The sequence below is a fragment of the Dendropsophus ebraccatus genome, chromosome 8 (assembly GCF_027789765.1).
Source record: "Dendropsophus ebraccatus isolate aDenEbr1 chromosome 8, aDenEbr1.pat, whole genome shotgun sequence".
In the NCBI taxonomy this organism is placed as follows: Eukaryota; Metazoa; Chordata; class Amphibia; order Anura; family Hylidae; genus Dendropsophus; species Dendropsophus ebraccatus.
Genome location: NC_091461.1, coordinates 26,217,457 through 26,235,497, shown reverse-complemented (window position 1 = coordinate 26,235,497; position 18,041 = coordinate 26,217,457). Strand labels below are relative to the sequence as shown.

Sequence of the window (18,041 nt, the reverse complement as noted above, 5' to 3'; positions counted from 1 at the left end):
TCCTCCTCCTAGTGGCCCGTTCGGCAGGTGATGCTGTTATTGGCCTAAAAAACAACTTTTAAACTTGCAGCTCTGTGCCAAACGGCTGTGGCATAGAGTATCTGTGCCCTAACCTTGCACCACCCCTTTGTCCCTCCTCCCCGCCCTCTTCATTATTAGGAATGTCGCTGGCAGGATTTTTCCTATTCCTCTGCAGTGAACATTGCACAGGTGCCTTAACGATCCAGACCATGTGCGGTGCTGACACAAGTGATGAATAGGAGACAATCTGCCTGGAGCATTCGTAATGATGAGGAAAATGGGTAGGAGGGACAGAGAGGGTGTGCCAGCCTAATGCATAGTCACTCTAGACTATGCATTAAAAGTTGTTTTTAGCACAATAACTGGCGAACGGACCCCAGGACAGATCCTGCACTAAAAGCAGCTATCTGAAGGTACAAGCAGTTTGGGATGGGCAGATTGTGGGTACAGAGTCGCTTTAAGGTCGGACACTGCTGTGGTAACTACTTGGCTGAGCAGGTCTGTGACAACACATGAACAGCCCAGAAGCCTGGCACCCTGCCAATCAGCTATCCTGCGGATAGGCTTATAATTGTTTTACATGGAACCCCTCCTTAATAAGAGGAAAATCTGCGGTACTAGTCAGGATGACTCTATACAATACTACTAAGGCCAGCAGCTCCTCATGGGCGGTCCTCAAAAAGAGGAATACATGTATTTGTTGTTTAACTTCATGAAAAATACTGTAGCTTGCCAATATAATTATAATGGTATCATAGGGTACAGAGGCCGACAAGCTGAGCAAGTTCTTGCTTTCTAAGTGGCTCCTTCAGAGACTAAGGGCACATGGGACTATCTAAAACTACACTGTATATGCTGTTAGGCTATGAAAGCGGAATTGCCATATTGTGTGATTGCTGTGTATTTGTGGTGTGGTATATAGTAGTATTATTTAGGCTATATACAGTAGAATGAAGCTATATAAAGTATACAGAGGCCTACTTTGCTTCTTACCCATATCTTATCATTTTGAATGGTCCTGGCAAAGGTGACGTACAAAAATTACTGGAGAAGTTTTTTTTGTTTTTTTTTAACCAATGTTTGATCTCTTACAGAAAGTATTGAGCAACCCAAAAGCTCTATCCAAGGTGATTGTGACATTAAGCTCAGGTAACCTGACATGTACAAAGCATCTGATATGGTTACATGTCCTGAATGAAGACAGAAATCAATATGTACGGTTTGTTGTTACACTATAGATTTATATACGATTAGACATGACATGGAGTAATGTGGTATACGAATACAGATATACAAACATCAGCTCATAAAAAAAACCACTTGTCATGTGCAGGAGAGAAGAGCAGGTAAGGTGTGATATACAGTACAGCTATATACTTAAAGCAGTGGTACTATAGAAATATTAGTAGAAGTGATGCCCTGGAGCCTTTACAGCATGCACATTCGGCAAGACTATTGAAAATGGATTAATACCATTCAATTACCCAAGGACTATACGGTCAAACCTGGACTCTTGTTTCCAATTTTCTTCTAATTTATAATAATACTAAACATATGTTAAAGTGCTTTTGTCATTTAAATAAACGTTTGACGTAAATTTATTACAAGTACAGTGCTAACTTACCTCTCCCCGTACCCGCAATGAGCAGCAGGGCCAGTCACAGGACCCAACCACCCGGCTGATGGGCATTACGATGCGGCGGAACGCTGCTGTAGTCAATGACCAATTAATCAGTTGGGACAGGTCTTCTTCCTTCCCCCCCCCCCCCCCCCCCGAGTTGTGACGTCATCACAACTAAAGGAAAAATGCCTTCAAACGGGGGTCCTGTGGCCAGTCCCACCACTCACCGCGAGAACAGGGGGAGGTAAGTTAGTACTTGTAATCAATTTCCCCCCTGCCCGCTGCCAGATTTTATATTCCACAGGACTTCTGCTTTAAGTTAATGGATAATTTAACACAGTGGACCATGCTGTATAACACATTTGGAAATCTCACTAAAATATGTTACTTAATTTTTTTCTCACACCTTCTGGCTGGTGTACCATACACCAAACATTTGTGTTACTCATGGGTCATTTTTTTCTAACTCATGGGCCATTTTTTTCTAAATCTACCTTAAAGGCCACTTTCAAAAGGCGTATGAGACCGGCCGTTCCGTGACCCGGCCGGGTCACGGAGCGGCCGGTCTCTGAAAAGATCATCCCGGCTGGTACTGCTACTGATCTTTATGGCCGTAGAGTTCGGGCGGGCGCATCCTTGCTCGTCCGCATCAGAACTTCTCACTGCACAGTATGAAGCAAGCGGCTGGAGCCGCTCACTTGACATGTCACTTCTTTGCAGCACCGCATTGGATCCCAGGTGGAGCGTATACTATGTTTATGCTCCGGCCGTGATCCCATAGACAGATAGCAACAGATTTTTTCCGTATAAACTACGGCCATTGTTGCAATCGGCAAAAATATGTTGTGTGAACATAGCCTTATATAGTAACATTAGGACATCTTCACCCACCCACGTCAGTCCACTTAGCACTGTGACTCGTACAGCAGTATCCCCCCCCAGCAGATTTCATGTCCGTCTCAGTGAAATACTGGTTTATGCTCCCCCCCCCCCCTTTTCATTGAACTTCTTCCTCATCCCTCCCGGTTGTGCACTCCAATTTTCCACCACACACATTGAAGAGTGTCAAAAAAATCAACCAGGACACTACTCTCCTCCCTCTTCTGTTAGGGGCATGATGGGAAATATAGGCAAGTGAGCTCACATTCAGGGAGCAATATCCACCACAGATACCAGTGTACAACTAGGAGGAGAGATGGTGGCCAGAAAACATCACAAATAAGTATCAAGATCCCAGAGACAGACACTAATATATGTCTAATAGCAATTTAGAACATGATAACACAACAGGAATAAAATTCAAACTGCTGTCCGACCACATGTTAAAATGTCAGCCACAGATCTGACATAATTGCAATATAATTAAAAAGGAATCTGTTCTAGTAAAGATCGAATCCCGCTTATCCCCGCAGAAAGCGAGAAAAAAAAAAAAATGACACATTTAAAGTATTCGGTCAAGCTTCCCCTGATGGGAGTTACTTTACGTAAACTCTAATATATATTAGAACAATTTAATATACGAAGGCTCAAGAGGTTATGGGCTGCGATGTGGTTACCTGTACAAATTTATGTTTACGAAAATGCTATGTCCCAGGAGCTGTGGTATTAATAAAGCAACAAAATTATGTCTCCCACTTCCTGTCATCCCAGATAAGTGACCAGGAAGGTGAAGAATATTTTATCTCGTTTTAAAGAAGTTATAGGTATCATCTCTCGAGGTGGTGCTCTCAGAAGGCCACATAAATATTGTCTTGTCGCTGAACTTTAAATACTGTCCGACCATGGGAGGAAATGACAGCCTTTACGTAAAGTGCAAAAAAACACTACATACAGTGAATAAAAAGACTTATGTGGATTATTATTTTTATTATTACTCACTATTAACTGCAGAATATCAGTAATTCGATACGTTCTAAAAAATACTGTATAACTTACAACAGCAAGGTTCTTTTTAAAGCGACTCTGTACCCACAATTTGATCCCCTCCAAACCACTTGTACCTTCGGATAGCTGCTTTTAATCCAAGATCTGTCCTGGGGTCCGTTCGGCAGGTGACGCAGTTATTGTCCTAAAAAACAACTTTTAAACTTGCAGCCCTGTGTCAAATTGGCATGGCCTAGAGTGTCTATGACCTAGGCTTGCACTGCCCCTTCATCCCTCCTCCCCGCCCTCCTCATCACTAGGAAAGCCCCTGGGCAGGATCTTTCCTATTCCTCACTTGTCTGAACACTGCACAGGTGCCTTAACGATCCAGCTCATATGCAGTGTTCACACAGGTGATGAATAGCAGAAATTGTTCTAGGGGTATTCCTAATGATAAAGAATGCGGGGAGGAGGGACGGAGAGGGGGTGCACGCCTAGCGCATAAACACTCTAGGCCACTCCAATTTGACACAGGACTGCAAGTTTAAGAGTTGTTTTTTAGGACAATAACAGCATCACCTGCCGAACGGACCCCAGGGCAGATCTTGGATTAAAAGCAGCTATCTGAAGGTACAAGTGGTTTGGTGGGGGGGGGGGGGTCTGATTGTGGGTACAGAGTCGCTTTAAGTAGTCTACTGGATGGCTTGAACCAAAATCATAATACTTGTGGTTCCACCAGATCCATCTTTATGAGGCACCTGTAAGTTTTTGCTCATTCAAGTCAACATTCGAGGGACTGAAGTTTTAATATTCCTTACATGTTTTTTTTTTCACTCAACTAAGATAAGGGAAAAGAAAACCACTAACATGGCCATATCAAAATCTTACATCCCCCCTGCCTGTGTAACTGTCTGTCCTCTTGCCCTGTCACTATATAGGTGTTATAGTTCATTGTTATACAATTCGTCATCACTGGTTGCCTCTATGGGGACCCTTCAGAATGCCCTTTAATATACAGAATATTTTCTATTCTGCAAAAGAAGATGGATCTGCAGGAAAAAAAAAAAACTAGTGATGCCTATTACCGGCCATGTCAGGGCTTGTACAATTTATACGGCAGCATCAATCATGTCAAGTGGGGGCTTAATACCAACTGCAGGACACCAGGGAATACTGGACTTTGTTACATGAAGCATTTAAAGTGCACCTGAAGGGGGCGTTGTTTTCTCCGCAACTTACTTTCAATAAAAGTCTAGAAGCCGCCTCTGTAGTCCCTGTAAAAGCTCTGCCTACAAAGAGAAGGAAAATAGGTGTAAATTATAAATAGTGTCAGCGGATGATAAGCCGAGCGCAGCCCAAACGACATATACAGAACATGTCAATGTTATCGTTTCCACGTATATGTAATGTGACGCGTTAGAAAAATGGGCTTTGGGCTTCAGCGCAGCCAATATCACACAGAGAATAGGATATTTCTCTCTAAATATATTTTTCCTACAGCAAAAACAGGAATTTCAGAGTTCAGTGGGTCATTGATCATCTGTAATGAGTCATAATCAACAGATGAAGCTTGCTGAAGTCCCCTCTCATCACCGAGACGGCAGAACTTTGATCTGCCGGATAACAATCTACTGTAAGACATAGCGGAGCCTGTAAAAATATGGCATATAAATAAACAGCGCCTTAACGCCAAAGATAATCACAGTGCCAGCCTTCTGAGGAAGCTTTTTCTTAAAGGGGAAGATCATCTTTATGCAATGGATTATATATATGGAGCTATGAATATAGCTAGATTAAATTCACCTCTTGTACAGGAGCTGGATGGAAAGCCACCCACCATACCCCCCCCCCCCCCTTACCGCCCTATCTTTATATCTATCTATCTATCTATCTATCTATCTATCTATCTATATATAAACAATGGAGACTGGACCCTATTATCATTCTTGTTTAATCAGAAAGGTTTTTGTTTTTTTTTGGGTGGGGGGGGGGGGGTGTTAAAGGGGTTGTCCAGCAAAAATCTTTTTCTTTCAAATCAACTATTGTCAGAAAGTTACATAGATTTGTAATTTACTTCTATTAGAAACTCTCAAGTCTTCCCATACTTATTAGCTGCTGTATGTCCTTCAGGAATTGTTGTTTTATTTTCAGTCTGACACAGTGCTCTCTGCTGACATCTCTGGCCGAGACAGGAACTGTCCAGAGCAGAAGAGGTTTTCTATGAGGATTCATAGAAAACCGAGACAGAGTTCCTGTCTCGGCCAGAGATGTCAGCAGAGAGCACTGTGTCAGACTGAAAATAAAACATTTCCTGTAGGACATACAGCAGCTGACAAGTATGGGAAGACTTGAGATTTTTTAATAGAAGTAAATTACAAATCTATATAACTTTCTGATATCAGTGATATATATTTTTGATGGACAACCCCTTTAAGTCTTTTTCACATAGGACAAAGATACAGTTTACACCAGGAACACAACTGCTGTCACCATTTATCTAATATGGCCAATAAGTCCCAACACCAGACACACTAAACTCAATCATACCAACAACTACACTTATGACATCAGTTTAATGTGGCCTGGGATTATTCTTCCTGTAAAAGCTGCTAAAGGTGAGGGTTTTAGTATTCAAGGGAAAGCTTAAAGGGATACTCCAGAGGGGGGAAAAAAAAACATTAAATCAACTGGTGTCAGTAATTTACTTCTATTTAAAAATCTCAAGTCTTTCGGTACTTATCAGATGCTGTATGTCCTGCAGGAACAGTTTGTATTCTTTCCAGTCTGACACAGTGCTCTCTGCTGCCACCTCTGTCCATGTCAGGAACTGTCCAGAGCAGGAGCAAATCCCCATAGAAAACCTCCTGCCCTGGACAGTTCCTGACATGGACAGAGGTGGCAGCAGAGAGCACTGTGTCAGACTGGAAAGAATACAAACTGTTCCGGCAGGACATACAGCAGCTGATAAGTACTGAAAGACTTGAGATTTTTAAACAGAAGTAATTTACAAACCTATATAACTCTGATACCAGTTCTTTAATAACTTTTCTTTCTCCAAAATACCTATAACACACAAGTGTGGACCCGCTGTGCTACTCAAAAGGTTTGGCTTTGAGCAACACCAGGAAGCAGAGTCTAAGTGGCCTCTAGGTCTTTACCTTTTATTCAGGACTTCTGCGGCTAAAAGGAACCAGGTCACTCCACAAGTGTGGTCCTGGAACAGCGTCTGATTCCCAAGGATCAGACAAAGTTGGTGCAATGCACCCGGGAACAGGCCAAGTATACGTGGTCAGCAAGCCGGGTCATCAGCAGGTGAGTAAGCACAATACCAGGGATGAGATGGGTATTGTATTCAGACAAGTAAAGGCAGGGGCGGATTAACTTTACCATAGGCCCCGGGCTGTTCACCAAGCCTGGGCCCCCCCCACCCCACTGTAACTATGGAAGCACTAGCCTGGCGTTCATAGTACAGGATAGATAATGTCATGATATCCTGATTTGTGTAAAATTGACATAAAAAAAAACAGTGATTTTTTGCAAATCATGGCGGAAGTGTAGCCAGGAGACTGTACACCATTGAAAGTATAATTCTTTTTGTGTGGTCATGGGCCCCCCAGGAGCTCAGGGCCCCGGGCTGCCGCCCGAAACGCCCCTATTATAATCCACTACTGAGTAAAGGTCAGGGCAGATTGTTTCACAGACAGGTAGGCAAGTCAGACAATCTGAGTCTGCAACACCAGAGGCACATGGTACAGGAAAGGGGTCAGGCAGAACCGTAATCCGGAGAACAGCCAGAGGTCAGGAAACACAAAGAATCAGTCGGATCATAGAAATGCACCTTTGCTTAGAATGCACAAATGGAACAACGCTCAGGCAGGGAGCAGGAGGTAGAGCAAGTTTAAATAGGTGCCGATGGCTCTGGATTGGCAAAAGGCACCAGCAGGCGGTGACAAGCCGCCTCTATAAATTCAGAGCATGTGGCCACCTGCATATCCTAGTGGCCAAAGGGTCATTGCAGCAGGGAAGAACATGCCGGAACACACGAGAGTGAGCAGTCCCTGGATCAGCATGGAAGCATAGGAGAGAAGCAGACAGGAGCGGGGACTGGAAGGCACCACCAAGGGTAAGTAACAGAATGTCAGTGTGTGGCGCACAAACATAATCCACAGCACTAAAAAGAACGTCAGAGAAAAGTGGCGGTGTTAGATGTTTAAAGCAACCCTGCACCCACAATCTGCCCCTCACAAACCGCTTGTATCTTCTTATAGCTGCTTTTAATCCAAGATCTGTCCTGGGGTCCGTTTGGCAGGTGATGCAGTTATTGTCCTAAAAAACAACTTTTAAACTTGCAGCCCTGTGTCAAATTGGCGTGGCCTAGAGTGTCTGTGCATTAGACTTGCATCGCCCCTCCGTCCCTCCTCCCTGCCATATTCATCATTAGGAATGTCCCTGGGCAGCATTTCTCCTATTCATCACCTGTGTGAACACTGCACGTGTGTTGGATCGTTAAGGCACCTGTGCAGTGTTCAGACAAGTGATGAATAGAAAAAAACCTTCCCAGGGTCATTCCTAATGGTGAAGAGGGCGGGGAGGAGAGACGGAGAGGCTGTGCAAGTCTAGGACACAGACACTCTAGGCCAAGCCAGTTTGACAAAGGGCTGCAAGTTTAAAAGTACTTTTTTGGGGCAATAACTGCATCACCTGCCGAACGGACCCAGGACAGATTTCGGATTAAAAGCAGCTATCCGAAGGTACAAGCTGTTAGGAGGGGGCAGATTGTGGGTACAGAGTCACTTTAAAGGATTATAGAAAATAGGGTCGGAGACATGTTTGTTCACAACCTGTACTATCAGATGAGGCAATAAGAGTCTTCAGTAATAGTTAAATAAATTACATCATAACAGTCTGGTTCCACAACACTTAACATAAATGCAAATAAAGCGCCACTTAAGTACTAAGTCATAGCAATGCTAGAAATGTGAATTTGTAAGCGACGGAGAAGACTAGAACAAGCCACGTACAGCATTACAATGTATGAACACGAGCAGGTATAAACCTCTGCTACCTATGAAATGGCTGGAGATTTTGTTCACGTTATGCTTGCTTCATCCCTCCTCTGAGACTGTATGCAAATAATATAAAGTGCCCACATTTCATACCCCATTAGTTTATCAACATTTCCACATCAACTACAGGGCAGTGCAGTCGAGTCAGTGCTTTCATATTCCCGCTGACCTGATATGCAAGTCTAAGTGCGTGAGTGACAAAATAACCCTTTCAAAGACTACGCCGCCCGGAAAAGAAGCAGTGAAGGATGCACAAATCTGTCATACAGTCGATGCTTAAGCCTGATTTCTGTCACTGTAACATAATGTATCACACCGAGCATCGGGACACAACATTCCCCCGGTTGCGATGATCAATGGGAGATGGGTGGGAGCTAAACAGCAGCTGCTCCTCAACTACAAAGAAGCCAGAGTGATCATAAAAGTAATTAAACGTAACAGATGAACACGTAAGACAAAAGAAATAGACCTCGATTGTTTATTAATATTGTGGGCTTCTTCAAATTGGAATCTTTGGTGGAAACTGTATTACGTGTGTTTGTTGTAAGTGCTAGGATACCGACAGATTATCTGGGAATAGGGCGCCCAGGAGGAAAGAATTATTATGTACATAACCTCATATATTTATAGATATATAATAGAGAAGGGTGTGTTCAAAGTGTAGGGGAGGTACGGAAAGTGGAAAACTAGACTGGCCGACGCTTTCCTGCGTGCCATTTTGAGGCAATATTAACTCAATGTCAGGTGTGGCTCCTAGGAGGGAGGGGGAGGGTGAAGGAAAGACTGTACCTTTTATGGTTGATTTGTTCCAAGTTTGTTTTTTGTTTTTTACTGTAAATATTTGAAATAAATTTTAAAACTTTTTTTTTTTTAACAAGATAAAAAAAAAAAAAACATGGGGTCACCAAATTTCATATAGGGGGAGAGATGACTATTAGAGATGGGCACGACTACAGCATGCTTGAGTCGGATCGCTCAACATTTGAATACCGGTGGCTGACAAAGTTGGATGCAGCCCCAGGAAGTCCTGGAAAATATGGATCCAACCATAGGCCTTCTTCAGCCACCTGTATTCAAATGCTGAGCGATCGGACTTGATCATGCTGGAGTCGTGCTCATCTCTAATGGCTATCAGTCTGGGACCTTTTGTCCTAATGTCCTTAGCAACTCTTCCTACCCCTCCCTAACAATTTCTGGCCTGCAGTAGGTTTGGTCACAACTAAAAATCCACTGCAGGCAGTGGGGTATGGGAACATAATAAAGAATGTATACTTACTAGAGATGAGTGAACCTCGAGCATGCTCGGTCCATCCGAACCTGAGCATTCGGCATAGCGGGGGCTGCTGAAGTTGGATAAAGCTCTAAGGTTGTCTGGAAAACATTAATACATGGATATGATTTCCACATAGCCTTAGGGCTTTATCCAAGTTCAGCAGCCCCCACTATGCCGAATGCTCGGGTTCGGATGGACTCGAGCATGCTCGAGGTTCGCTCATCTCTAATACTTACCTGTCCCCATAGCGCCGCATAACCACCTCTCTGATAGCAGCCAAACTATTCCTGGTACCAAATGACTCGGGGGGGGGGTTGAAGCACTCGGACAATCAATGACTGCAGAGGTGTCTGCTCTCAGTTACTAACTGGCTGAGTGAGCATTCCTAAACCCGGGTCATGACACTGCAGGAGTGGGAGCAAGAGAGGTCGACGGGGGCCCAGGAGCAGCGATGCCGTGCTAAGGGGAGGGGTAAGAATACATTTATTATGCACAGGATTTTTAGTTGTGGCCCAGACTTCTCCTTTAAAGGGAATTTATCCCAAATCTCTCACCTGCACACAATTTGTATGGAAGTAGGGCTCGGCACTGGAAGCTGCTAATTAAAGATCTTTGGCCAAATGTAAAAAAAAAAAAAAAAAACACAGGGAGAGCAGTGGGAACATAATATAGAAGTGATACTTACCCATCCCCACAGCACAGTGCCACTGTTCACAGTCACCAGCAAGTCTCCTGTAGCTGTAGGGTGGGTCGGCCCGCCTCCAGTGCTTCAGCCTGGGCCTGGTGGTACAGTCACTAAGAAAAGAACTACTACTGGGGCCAAACAAGCAAGGTTTCGTTAATGGCCATGAGTTGTGCCTGAAAGTGAAGGGAGCCCAGTGGCTATAGGTATATAGAGGGTTTTTGAATAGTATGTGAATAGTTCTTCAAAGTTGACCAAAAAGCATCTTTACTTTTGGTGTTCAACTCGGACCTTCACCTGACCACAAACCCCAGTAAACTAACCTTTACTATAACTACCTGACTATCCCTGCTATAGAGGATGCGTTAAACCAACGGACAGGTAAGAGTCACGGATACAGAAAACTGCTGATTCGGCACAGCCTGAATAAAGCAGAATTGGTATAGTATGTATAGTGCATTAGACATCACACCATCAACAGCTCTAAACAGCAACAATTTCTGCCAAATATCCAGCCATTTGTATTCCTTTATCTGACAAACAAACTGGCCTCGTAAGAGTGATCGGAGGAAAGTACCTGTAAAATGAGGATAAAAGGTACGGCTCTGCTGTTTAGCATGGAATTTTGCAGGACGCAGCAACTTTGAATCCTTAACCGTTTCAAGAAAAAAAACAAAGGTGTCTTCTGTTTTGCGGCAGAAAAAAAAACACAACTTAATCCATCATTATTACGTCTCGTGTGTACATTACCACTAATGCATCTTAGTCAACATGATTGATGGGACGTTTGCCTAAACACATCAACAAATATTTAATATTCAATAGGTTACTCAGATCTGAGGAAATGCAAAACGTTCTGTAACCCATAGTAACCAACCAGAGAGGTTTTTGTGCCCTGGCAAGCAAAAAATAGACATTTGTTTGCTTTAACCCCAAGTTTACCCCAAACTTGGCTCCGGCATCAGGGGGTAGGGTAACAGGCCCGGACTGCAGGGATATTACGGAGCTGTAACTGATTTATTTGTGGACTATAGACTCCAAAATCCTGACTGCCTATGGCATTATCCATCCAGGACTCCCTAGGGCTGCATCCAACTTCTTCAGCCACTGGTAATCAAATACAGGGCGATCAGCCTGATTCAGTGTGCCATAGCCTGTCTATGGGAGAACCTTTTGCTGATCGCCGCTCTAAGGCTGCATTCCCACGTTCCGTGTTCCTAACGGATCACGGACGTGGAATGCATGTACCGGAGTCCCCCCGCGCCCGGACAGCATCTGTTATTAGATGCTGGGAGCGGGGGAGACTGTATTCATAAGCGCCGCGCTGTAATGAATCGGCCGTGCGGTGCTGTTACTACAGCGCGGCGCTTATGAATACAGTCTCCCCCGCTCCCAGCATCTAATTACAGATGCTGTCCGGGCGCGGGGGGACTCCGGTACATGCATTCCACGTCCGTGATCCGTTAGGTTCTGCCATACACAGGCTATATCACAGTGAGGCAGGCGGAATTCCACTTGATTTTCTTAGTGTGAACACACCCTTAGGGTAGCTTCACACATCACAGCAGATCTAAATAACTGAACCCAGCATCAAATCTGTACCATCAAATAGGCTGCAGATTAGCTGCGGATCCTGTACTTAATGGGCATCTACTGTCGTGGGGTTCTCAATTAGGTTTAGAGGGAATAAACAGGCTGGAGAGGTCGAGAAGGCACGATTATACGAAATAGGAATAGCACTGGGACTATTTTATAATAATCAAATGGACTTTTTCATAGTTTTGTACAAAAATGGCAGGCATGCCCCAAGTGCAGTCACAGAGCACGCCCACTTTATTTAAAATCAATTAGAAGCCCAAGATGCTGTAGCCTCCAGAGAAATTGTTATTTTTTTCTTTCAAATAAACTGGTGTCAGAACGTTATATAGATTTGTAATTGACTTCTTCTTAAAAATCTCAAGCCGTCCAGTGCTTATCAGCTGCTGTATGTCCTGCAGGAAGTGGTGTATTCTTTCCAGTCTGATACAGTGCTCTTTACTGCCACCTCTGTCCATGTCAGGAACTGTCCAGAGCAGGAAAGGTTTTTTTTATGGGGATTTGCTACTGCTCTGGGCAGTTCCTGTCTCAGACAGAGGTGGCAGCAGAGAGCACTGTGTCAAATTGCAAAGAATACACCACTTCCTGCAGGACATACATCAGCTTAAAAGTACTGGAAGACTGGAGATTTTAAAACAGAAGTAAATTACAAATCTAAATAACTTCCTGGGACCAGTTGATCTGAGAGAAAACCTTTTTTCACTGACGTATCCCCTTAATTGTAGTATCTACAGTGAGTAACAGCAGGGATTGGGGCAATCTGTACATCTGTAAAAAAATAAATAAATAAAATATGGCATCTTAGCAGGACTAAGACCATGTTCCCACATAGTGAGGAACACATCCGGCTGAAACCATGCCCTCACTTGTTCATAAATAGCCACGCAATGCTGTCAATAACTCTATTCTATCAATAAAACCATGGGGTCGTGATTTTGGCTAAGTGTTCCCTAGTCTATGGGAACGCAGTCGAAATCATCTTCGAGACCCCAGTAAACTGTATAGAGTGGGATATGCTGAGTCCTGGCGTATATATTAATACGTAGCTTCTGAGTGCTTTTTAGAGTGTAATGGATGAGACAATGAACACCATTGGTGCCTGAATGACAGAAAAACACTGCCCACCATCTTTTATGGCACCTGAGTATTAGGGCCCTATTCCACCAGACGATTATCATTAAATCGTTCAAATCTAAACAATAATCGTTCAGTTGAAATGCCGATTAACGACCGAACGAAAAATCGTTGATCGATTAATAAGACCTGGACCTATTTTTATCGTTGCTCGTTCGCAAATCGTTTGCATTGAATAAGACGTCGTTCGCAGTAGACACGAACGCAATAGCGAAGAAAAAACGATCGCAAATACGATCATATGTAACGATTATCGTTCCATGGAAATGAGTGAACGTTTCCAGGTCTTTTGAGATCGCGAATGATAATCGTCCGGTGGAATAGGGCCCTTACACTGGTGTGAAGCCTGGTTATATAGGAGTATACAGCCCGTGCCAGACGTTGGCCCATTTAAAGTGTCACCGTCATTATACAAAACTCTTGAAAGGTCTGTTTTTATCGGTCAGGGTCCGAGCATTCAGTCTCCCACCGATCTTTAGCTACAGAAGGGTGAAGCACATGGTAGGACGCTTCACTCCCTGGCTGGTCACCAGCTCATTGCAGGAGAGGATCCCATATACTTAGAATGGAGACATGTCCTGGGCCTGGACAGAGGTCTCAGTGAGGGAGTGAAGAGCCCTACTTAGTGCTTCACCCAGATAGATTTAGAGACTGGTAGGGGTCTGAACATGCAGATCCTCACTGAAACTTTTGACATGTAAAAGTTTTGCACAATGACAGGGACCCACCATATACCCTAGCACACTGGTGGCTGCTTCTCAGGACTGTGTGAATGTCTGTGTATAATACACTAGTAACCTATAATACACTAACAACCTGTGCAGCAGGACAACCCCCTCCCCCTCCTCCTCACACACTCTCAGCACTATAACTCATGTTCCCTACCAGCAGCAGATTACAGGAGATAGGACACGGGAGACAAGGAGTTAACAAAGTCTCCACACTGCAAGACATCTTACCAGGAAGCATCAACAGCTCGGACCACGCTGCCCTGCTCCGTGCCAGACTACAAGTCCCACAATGCAGCGCGGCGCAGCCCCTGGAGATTATAACCCTGGCTCTAATAAGAGCGCGCTTCCTGCTTCCTGCTCCTCCGCTGCGTGTATACAGTGAGCTTAGTATCGGGATACAAGAGATAGCCATGTATATACAGCTCAGGAGGATTATGATTGGACAACAGAAAGAGGAGGTGGGGGTGTGACCCATAGCAACCAATCAGGTTGCAGCATTCATTGAATAACATTGATCCTGGAAAAGTGAAAGCTGGCTTCTGATTGGTTGCTATAGGCAACTACTGCAGGCCTCTCTCTCTCTCTCTCTGCACCATGGTTTTTATGGATGTATTTTACATATTGTTTGCCTGAGAGGCGATATATGATGGTTGCCATGGGTAACACATTTTGATATATTATCATTTGTTTGGACAACCGATTCATATGTATATATTGTATATGTACAATCATTGTGTCCCCTCTTTCACCTTTTTTTGCACTTTTTCAACATTCAATTCAACATTTTATGACACTGATGTCCTACGGATCGAATTTCACGGAGTAAAAATGGCAGACTTATATGCGGACCTGAAAAATTCAACATGTGAATAAGGCCTTACTGTTCGGACAAGATTTCTTAATGGTTTTTGCAGGCAACACCTTTACACAATCCTTTAAGTAATAGAGATGAGGGAACCTGGAGCATGCTCGAGTCGATCCGAACCCGATCGTTCGGCATTTGATTAGCGGTGGCTGCTGAAGTTGGATAAAGCCCTAAGGCTATGTGGAAAACATGGATATAGTCATTGGCTGTATCCATGTTTTCCAGACAACCTTAGAGCTTTATCCAAGTTCAGCAGCCCCAGCTAATCAAATGCCGAACGTTCGGGTTTGGATCAACTGGAACCCGAACCTGGTTTGCTCATCTCTAGTAATAGACTCTTCATTATGTTCTGCTCACCCCCTGGTTGCACGAGGTTTTCCGCTGGCTGAAGATCTCCTTTAAAATCTATGGAAACATGCCAGTCTGTTAACACATTGTAATAAATGTATATTATCTTACGATATGTCCACAGACAGCTGTTTTTCTATAGACTTAAATGTAGGAAAATATTAGATTCAAAATTTGACTGCGTTTTCCTTTGCTTATTTTACTGTGTGTGAATGTAGTCTTGCATCCATGGATATTATACATAGTTGGGTACTAGAGATGAGGGTCACATGACCATGCTCAAGTCCAATCGTTTGCCATTTGATTACCGGTGGCTGAAGAAGTTGTATGCAGCCCCGAAGGAGTCCGGAAGCACATGGTAGGGGTAGGCGGCTGATCACTATGGTTTCCAGCAGCCAAACGTACACTGATCAGCAGATCAAACAATTCCTCTCTACTGCAGTACCGGCCGGATGATCTTTAGGGCCGCTGAGTTCTGATGCGGTTACATTCGTGCACGCCCGCATCAGAGCTCCCCACAACACACAATAGTGCAAGCGGCCGGAGCCGCTCTCTCTATTGTGTGAACTGACAGGGTTTTCTGCGGCCGCTATTCGCTGAATTCCGGCCACAGAAAACTGACATGTGCGTTTTCTACGGTGCCGCTAGCGATCCCGGCCAGAGCGTATACTATGTGTATACGCTCCGGCCGGGATTCCCTCAGAAGGCAGCACAACGTAAGTTCCATGGGAATTCCCATGGAACTTACGTTTTGTGATCATAGCCTTAGACTACATAGGAAGTTTACATGGATTCTTCCTAATGGTACTTTTACACGGAGCGATAATTCGATTCGATTCGATTAACGATTTTGAATGAACAATGTTTTTTTTATAACGATCAGCGTTTAGACGGAACGATACATCGTACGGAAAATTCGCTATGCGATTGTTTTGCGATCGCTTAAGCCTATCTCACACATAGGTGAAATCGTTGAAAGAATGTTTACACTGAACGATCTGCGAATTTTTTGCGAACGATCAACGATGATTTGAGAACATGTTGAAAGATCAAAATGAACGATTTTTTGCTCGTCGTTTGATCGTTCGCTGCGTTTAGACGTACGATTATCGTTCGAATTCGATCGTTATCATGCAAAAACGAACGATCAATCGTTTTGTGTAAAAGGACCATTAGTCTGAAGATTTTTGCTATAAAAAAAATTTATAAATAAATACACACAGCAAAGTGTTAAAAACTCTCCAGACCACAGTATTACAGCAAACAATATTCACCAATATGTTCCTACTTAGGTTGCTATAGTAACCAAATAATTGGCGGGGTCTTTTTTTTTTTTTTTTTTTTAATATAAAGTCCCACCGGCCTGGCGTGTAATTAGAAAATATACTTGAAATAACCCAAATTATTTTTACAATGCCCCATTTCCAATACGATCAATACGCGTGCGTCTCCACCTGGCTGCTATGACAGGCGGTATTATTGCTCCTGTCTACATTAACATGCTTATATACTTGAAGCTACAAGCACCAATAATTATTTCAATCTAATCACCCTCTCCGAATCCATCACGTAGCAAACCAATGCTAATCTTGTCAGCGGCCGCTGTATACAGCTTTGAACATAATAAACTAATATATGCTATACCATTTTACTTCTGCTATTGATTTCACAGATATACAGAATCAGTCTTTACTAATTATATTACCCAATGACCCCTCCGGGTTAATCATATTCGAGAGGCTGGTTTTCGGAATTAAGTCGTCATGGTTGCGCTGCGTTGAAAAATAATGCATAATCAAATCATCGCACGTTGGGCCCTGTTAAATAAGCATGGATAAGCCTGATATTAAAAAAAATACGGTATAATGTATTTAAACGGTATAATATATGTGCAAAACGCCAAAGTAATAATCCACGGGACTTCTCGGGTCAGGACTGGGCGATGTAGGCAACATCAAGCTATATTGGTTGGACATAATAGGGGTTTATGAGGCTACTTTATTATTCAGGATGAACACTACATTTCCAGCTGTCATCATCGGCCTGACAGATGCTTAGTTAAAGGGGTAATCCGCAGATAAAGTCAGAAAGTTAAACAAACTTTGTTTGAAAAATCTCCAGTCTTCCAGTACTTATAAGCTGCTGTGTGTCCTGCAGGAAGTGGTGTATTCTTTCCAGTCTGACACAGTGCTCTCTGCTGCCACCTCTGTCCATGTCAGGAACTGTGCATATCAGCAGCAAATCTCTCATCCTCTGGACATTTCCTGACATGGACAGAGGTGGCAGCAGAGAGTACTGTGTCACCCTGGAAAGAATACACCACTTCCAGAAGGGCATACAGCAGCTGATAAGTACTGGAAGGCTTTTTTTAAATAAAAGTAATTTACAAATCTATATATTTTTCTGACATCAGGCAAATTTTTATTCCCTCTTTTTCTTTCAAATCAACTGGTTTCAGAAAGTTACATAGATTTGTAGTTTACTTCTGTTTAAAAATATAAAGTCTTCCAGTACTTTCACCTGCCGTATGTACTGCAGGAAGTGGTTTATTTTTTCCAGTCTAACAGTGCTCTCTGCAGCCCCCCTGTCCGAAACAGGAACTGTGCAGAGCAAGAGAGGTTTTCTATGGGGATTTGCAGCTGCTCTGGACAGTTCCTGACTCCTACAGAAGTGGCAGCAGAGAGCACTGTGTCAGACTGGAAAGAATACACCACATCCTGCAGGACATACAGCATATTATAATTATAATTTTGAAAAAAATTCTTTTGTTCGAATTGAACCGTTCATCTCCAGAACATACTCTTTAACACGCGACTCCCATTGTTCTCTTTTACGGAGCCA

The 18,041-nt window shown here is 43.5% G+C and overlaps 1 protein-coding gene across 4 annotated transcripts in view; it reads right to left on the bottom strand.

Moving 5' to 3' along the window:
• Nucleotides 1-16,971, bottom strand: part of MGMT (O-6-methylguanine-DNA methyltransferase) — a 340,572-nt gene extending 323,601 nt beyond the window's left edge. For 3 of the 4 annotated variants that reach the window (XM_069980047.1, XM_069980048.1, XM_069980049.1), the window contains exons 1-2: nt 14,216-14,416; nt 4,745-4,794 (exon numbers count right to left, since the gene is read on the bottom strand). In XM_069980047.1, the coding sequence (XP_069836148.1) occupies nt 4,745-4,794; nt 14,216-14,399 (234 nt within the window). In that variant the 5' untranslated portion in view covers nt 14,400-14,416. Of the gene's footprint in view, nt 1-4,744; nt 4,795-14,215; nt 14,417-16,905 lie in introns of those variants that run through there. The other variant, XM_069980051.1, reaches the window with a different exon arrangement.
• Between the last annotated feature and the right edge of the window lie 1,070 nt (nt 16,972-18,041).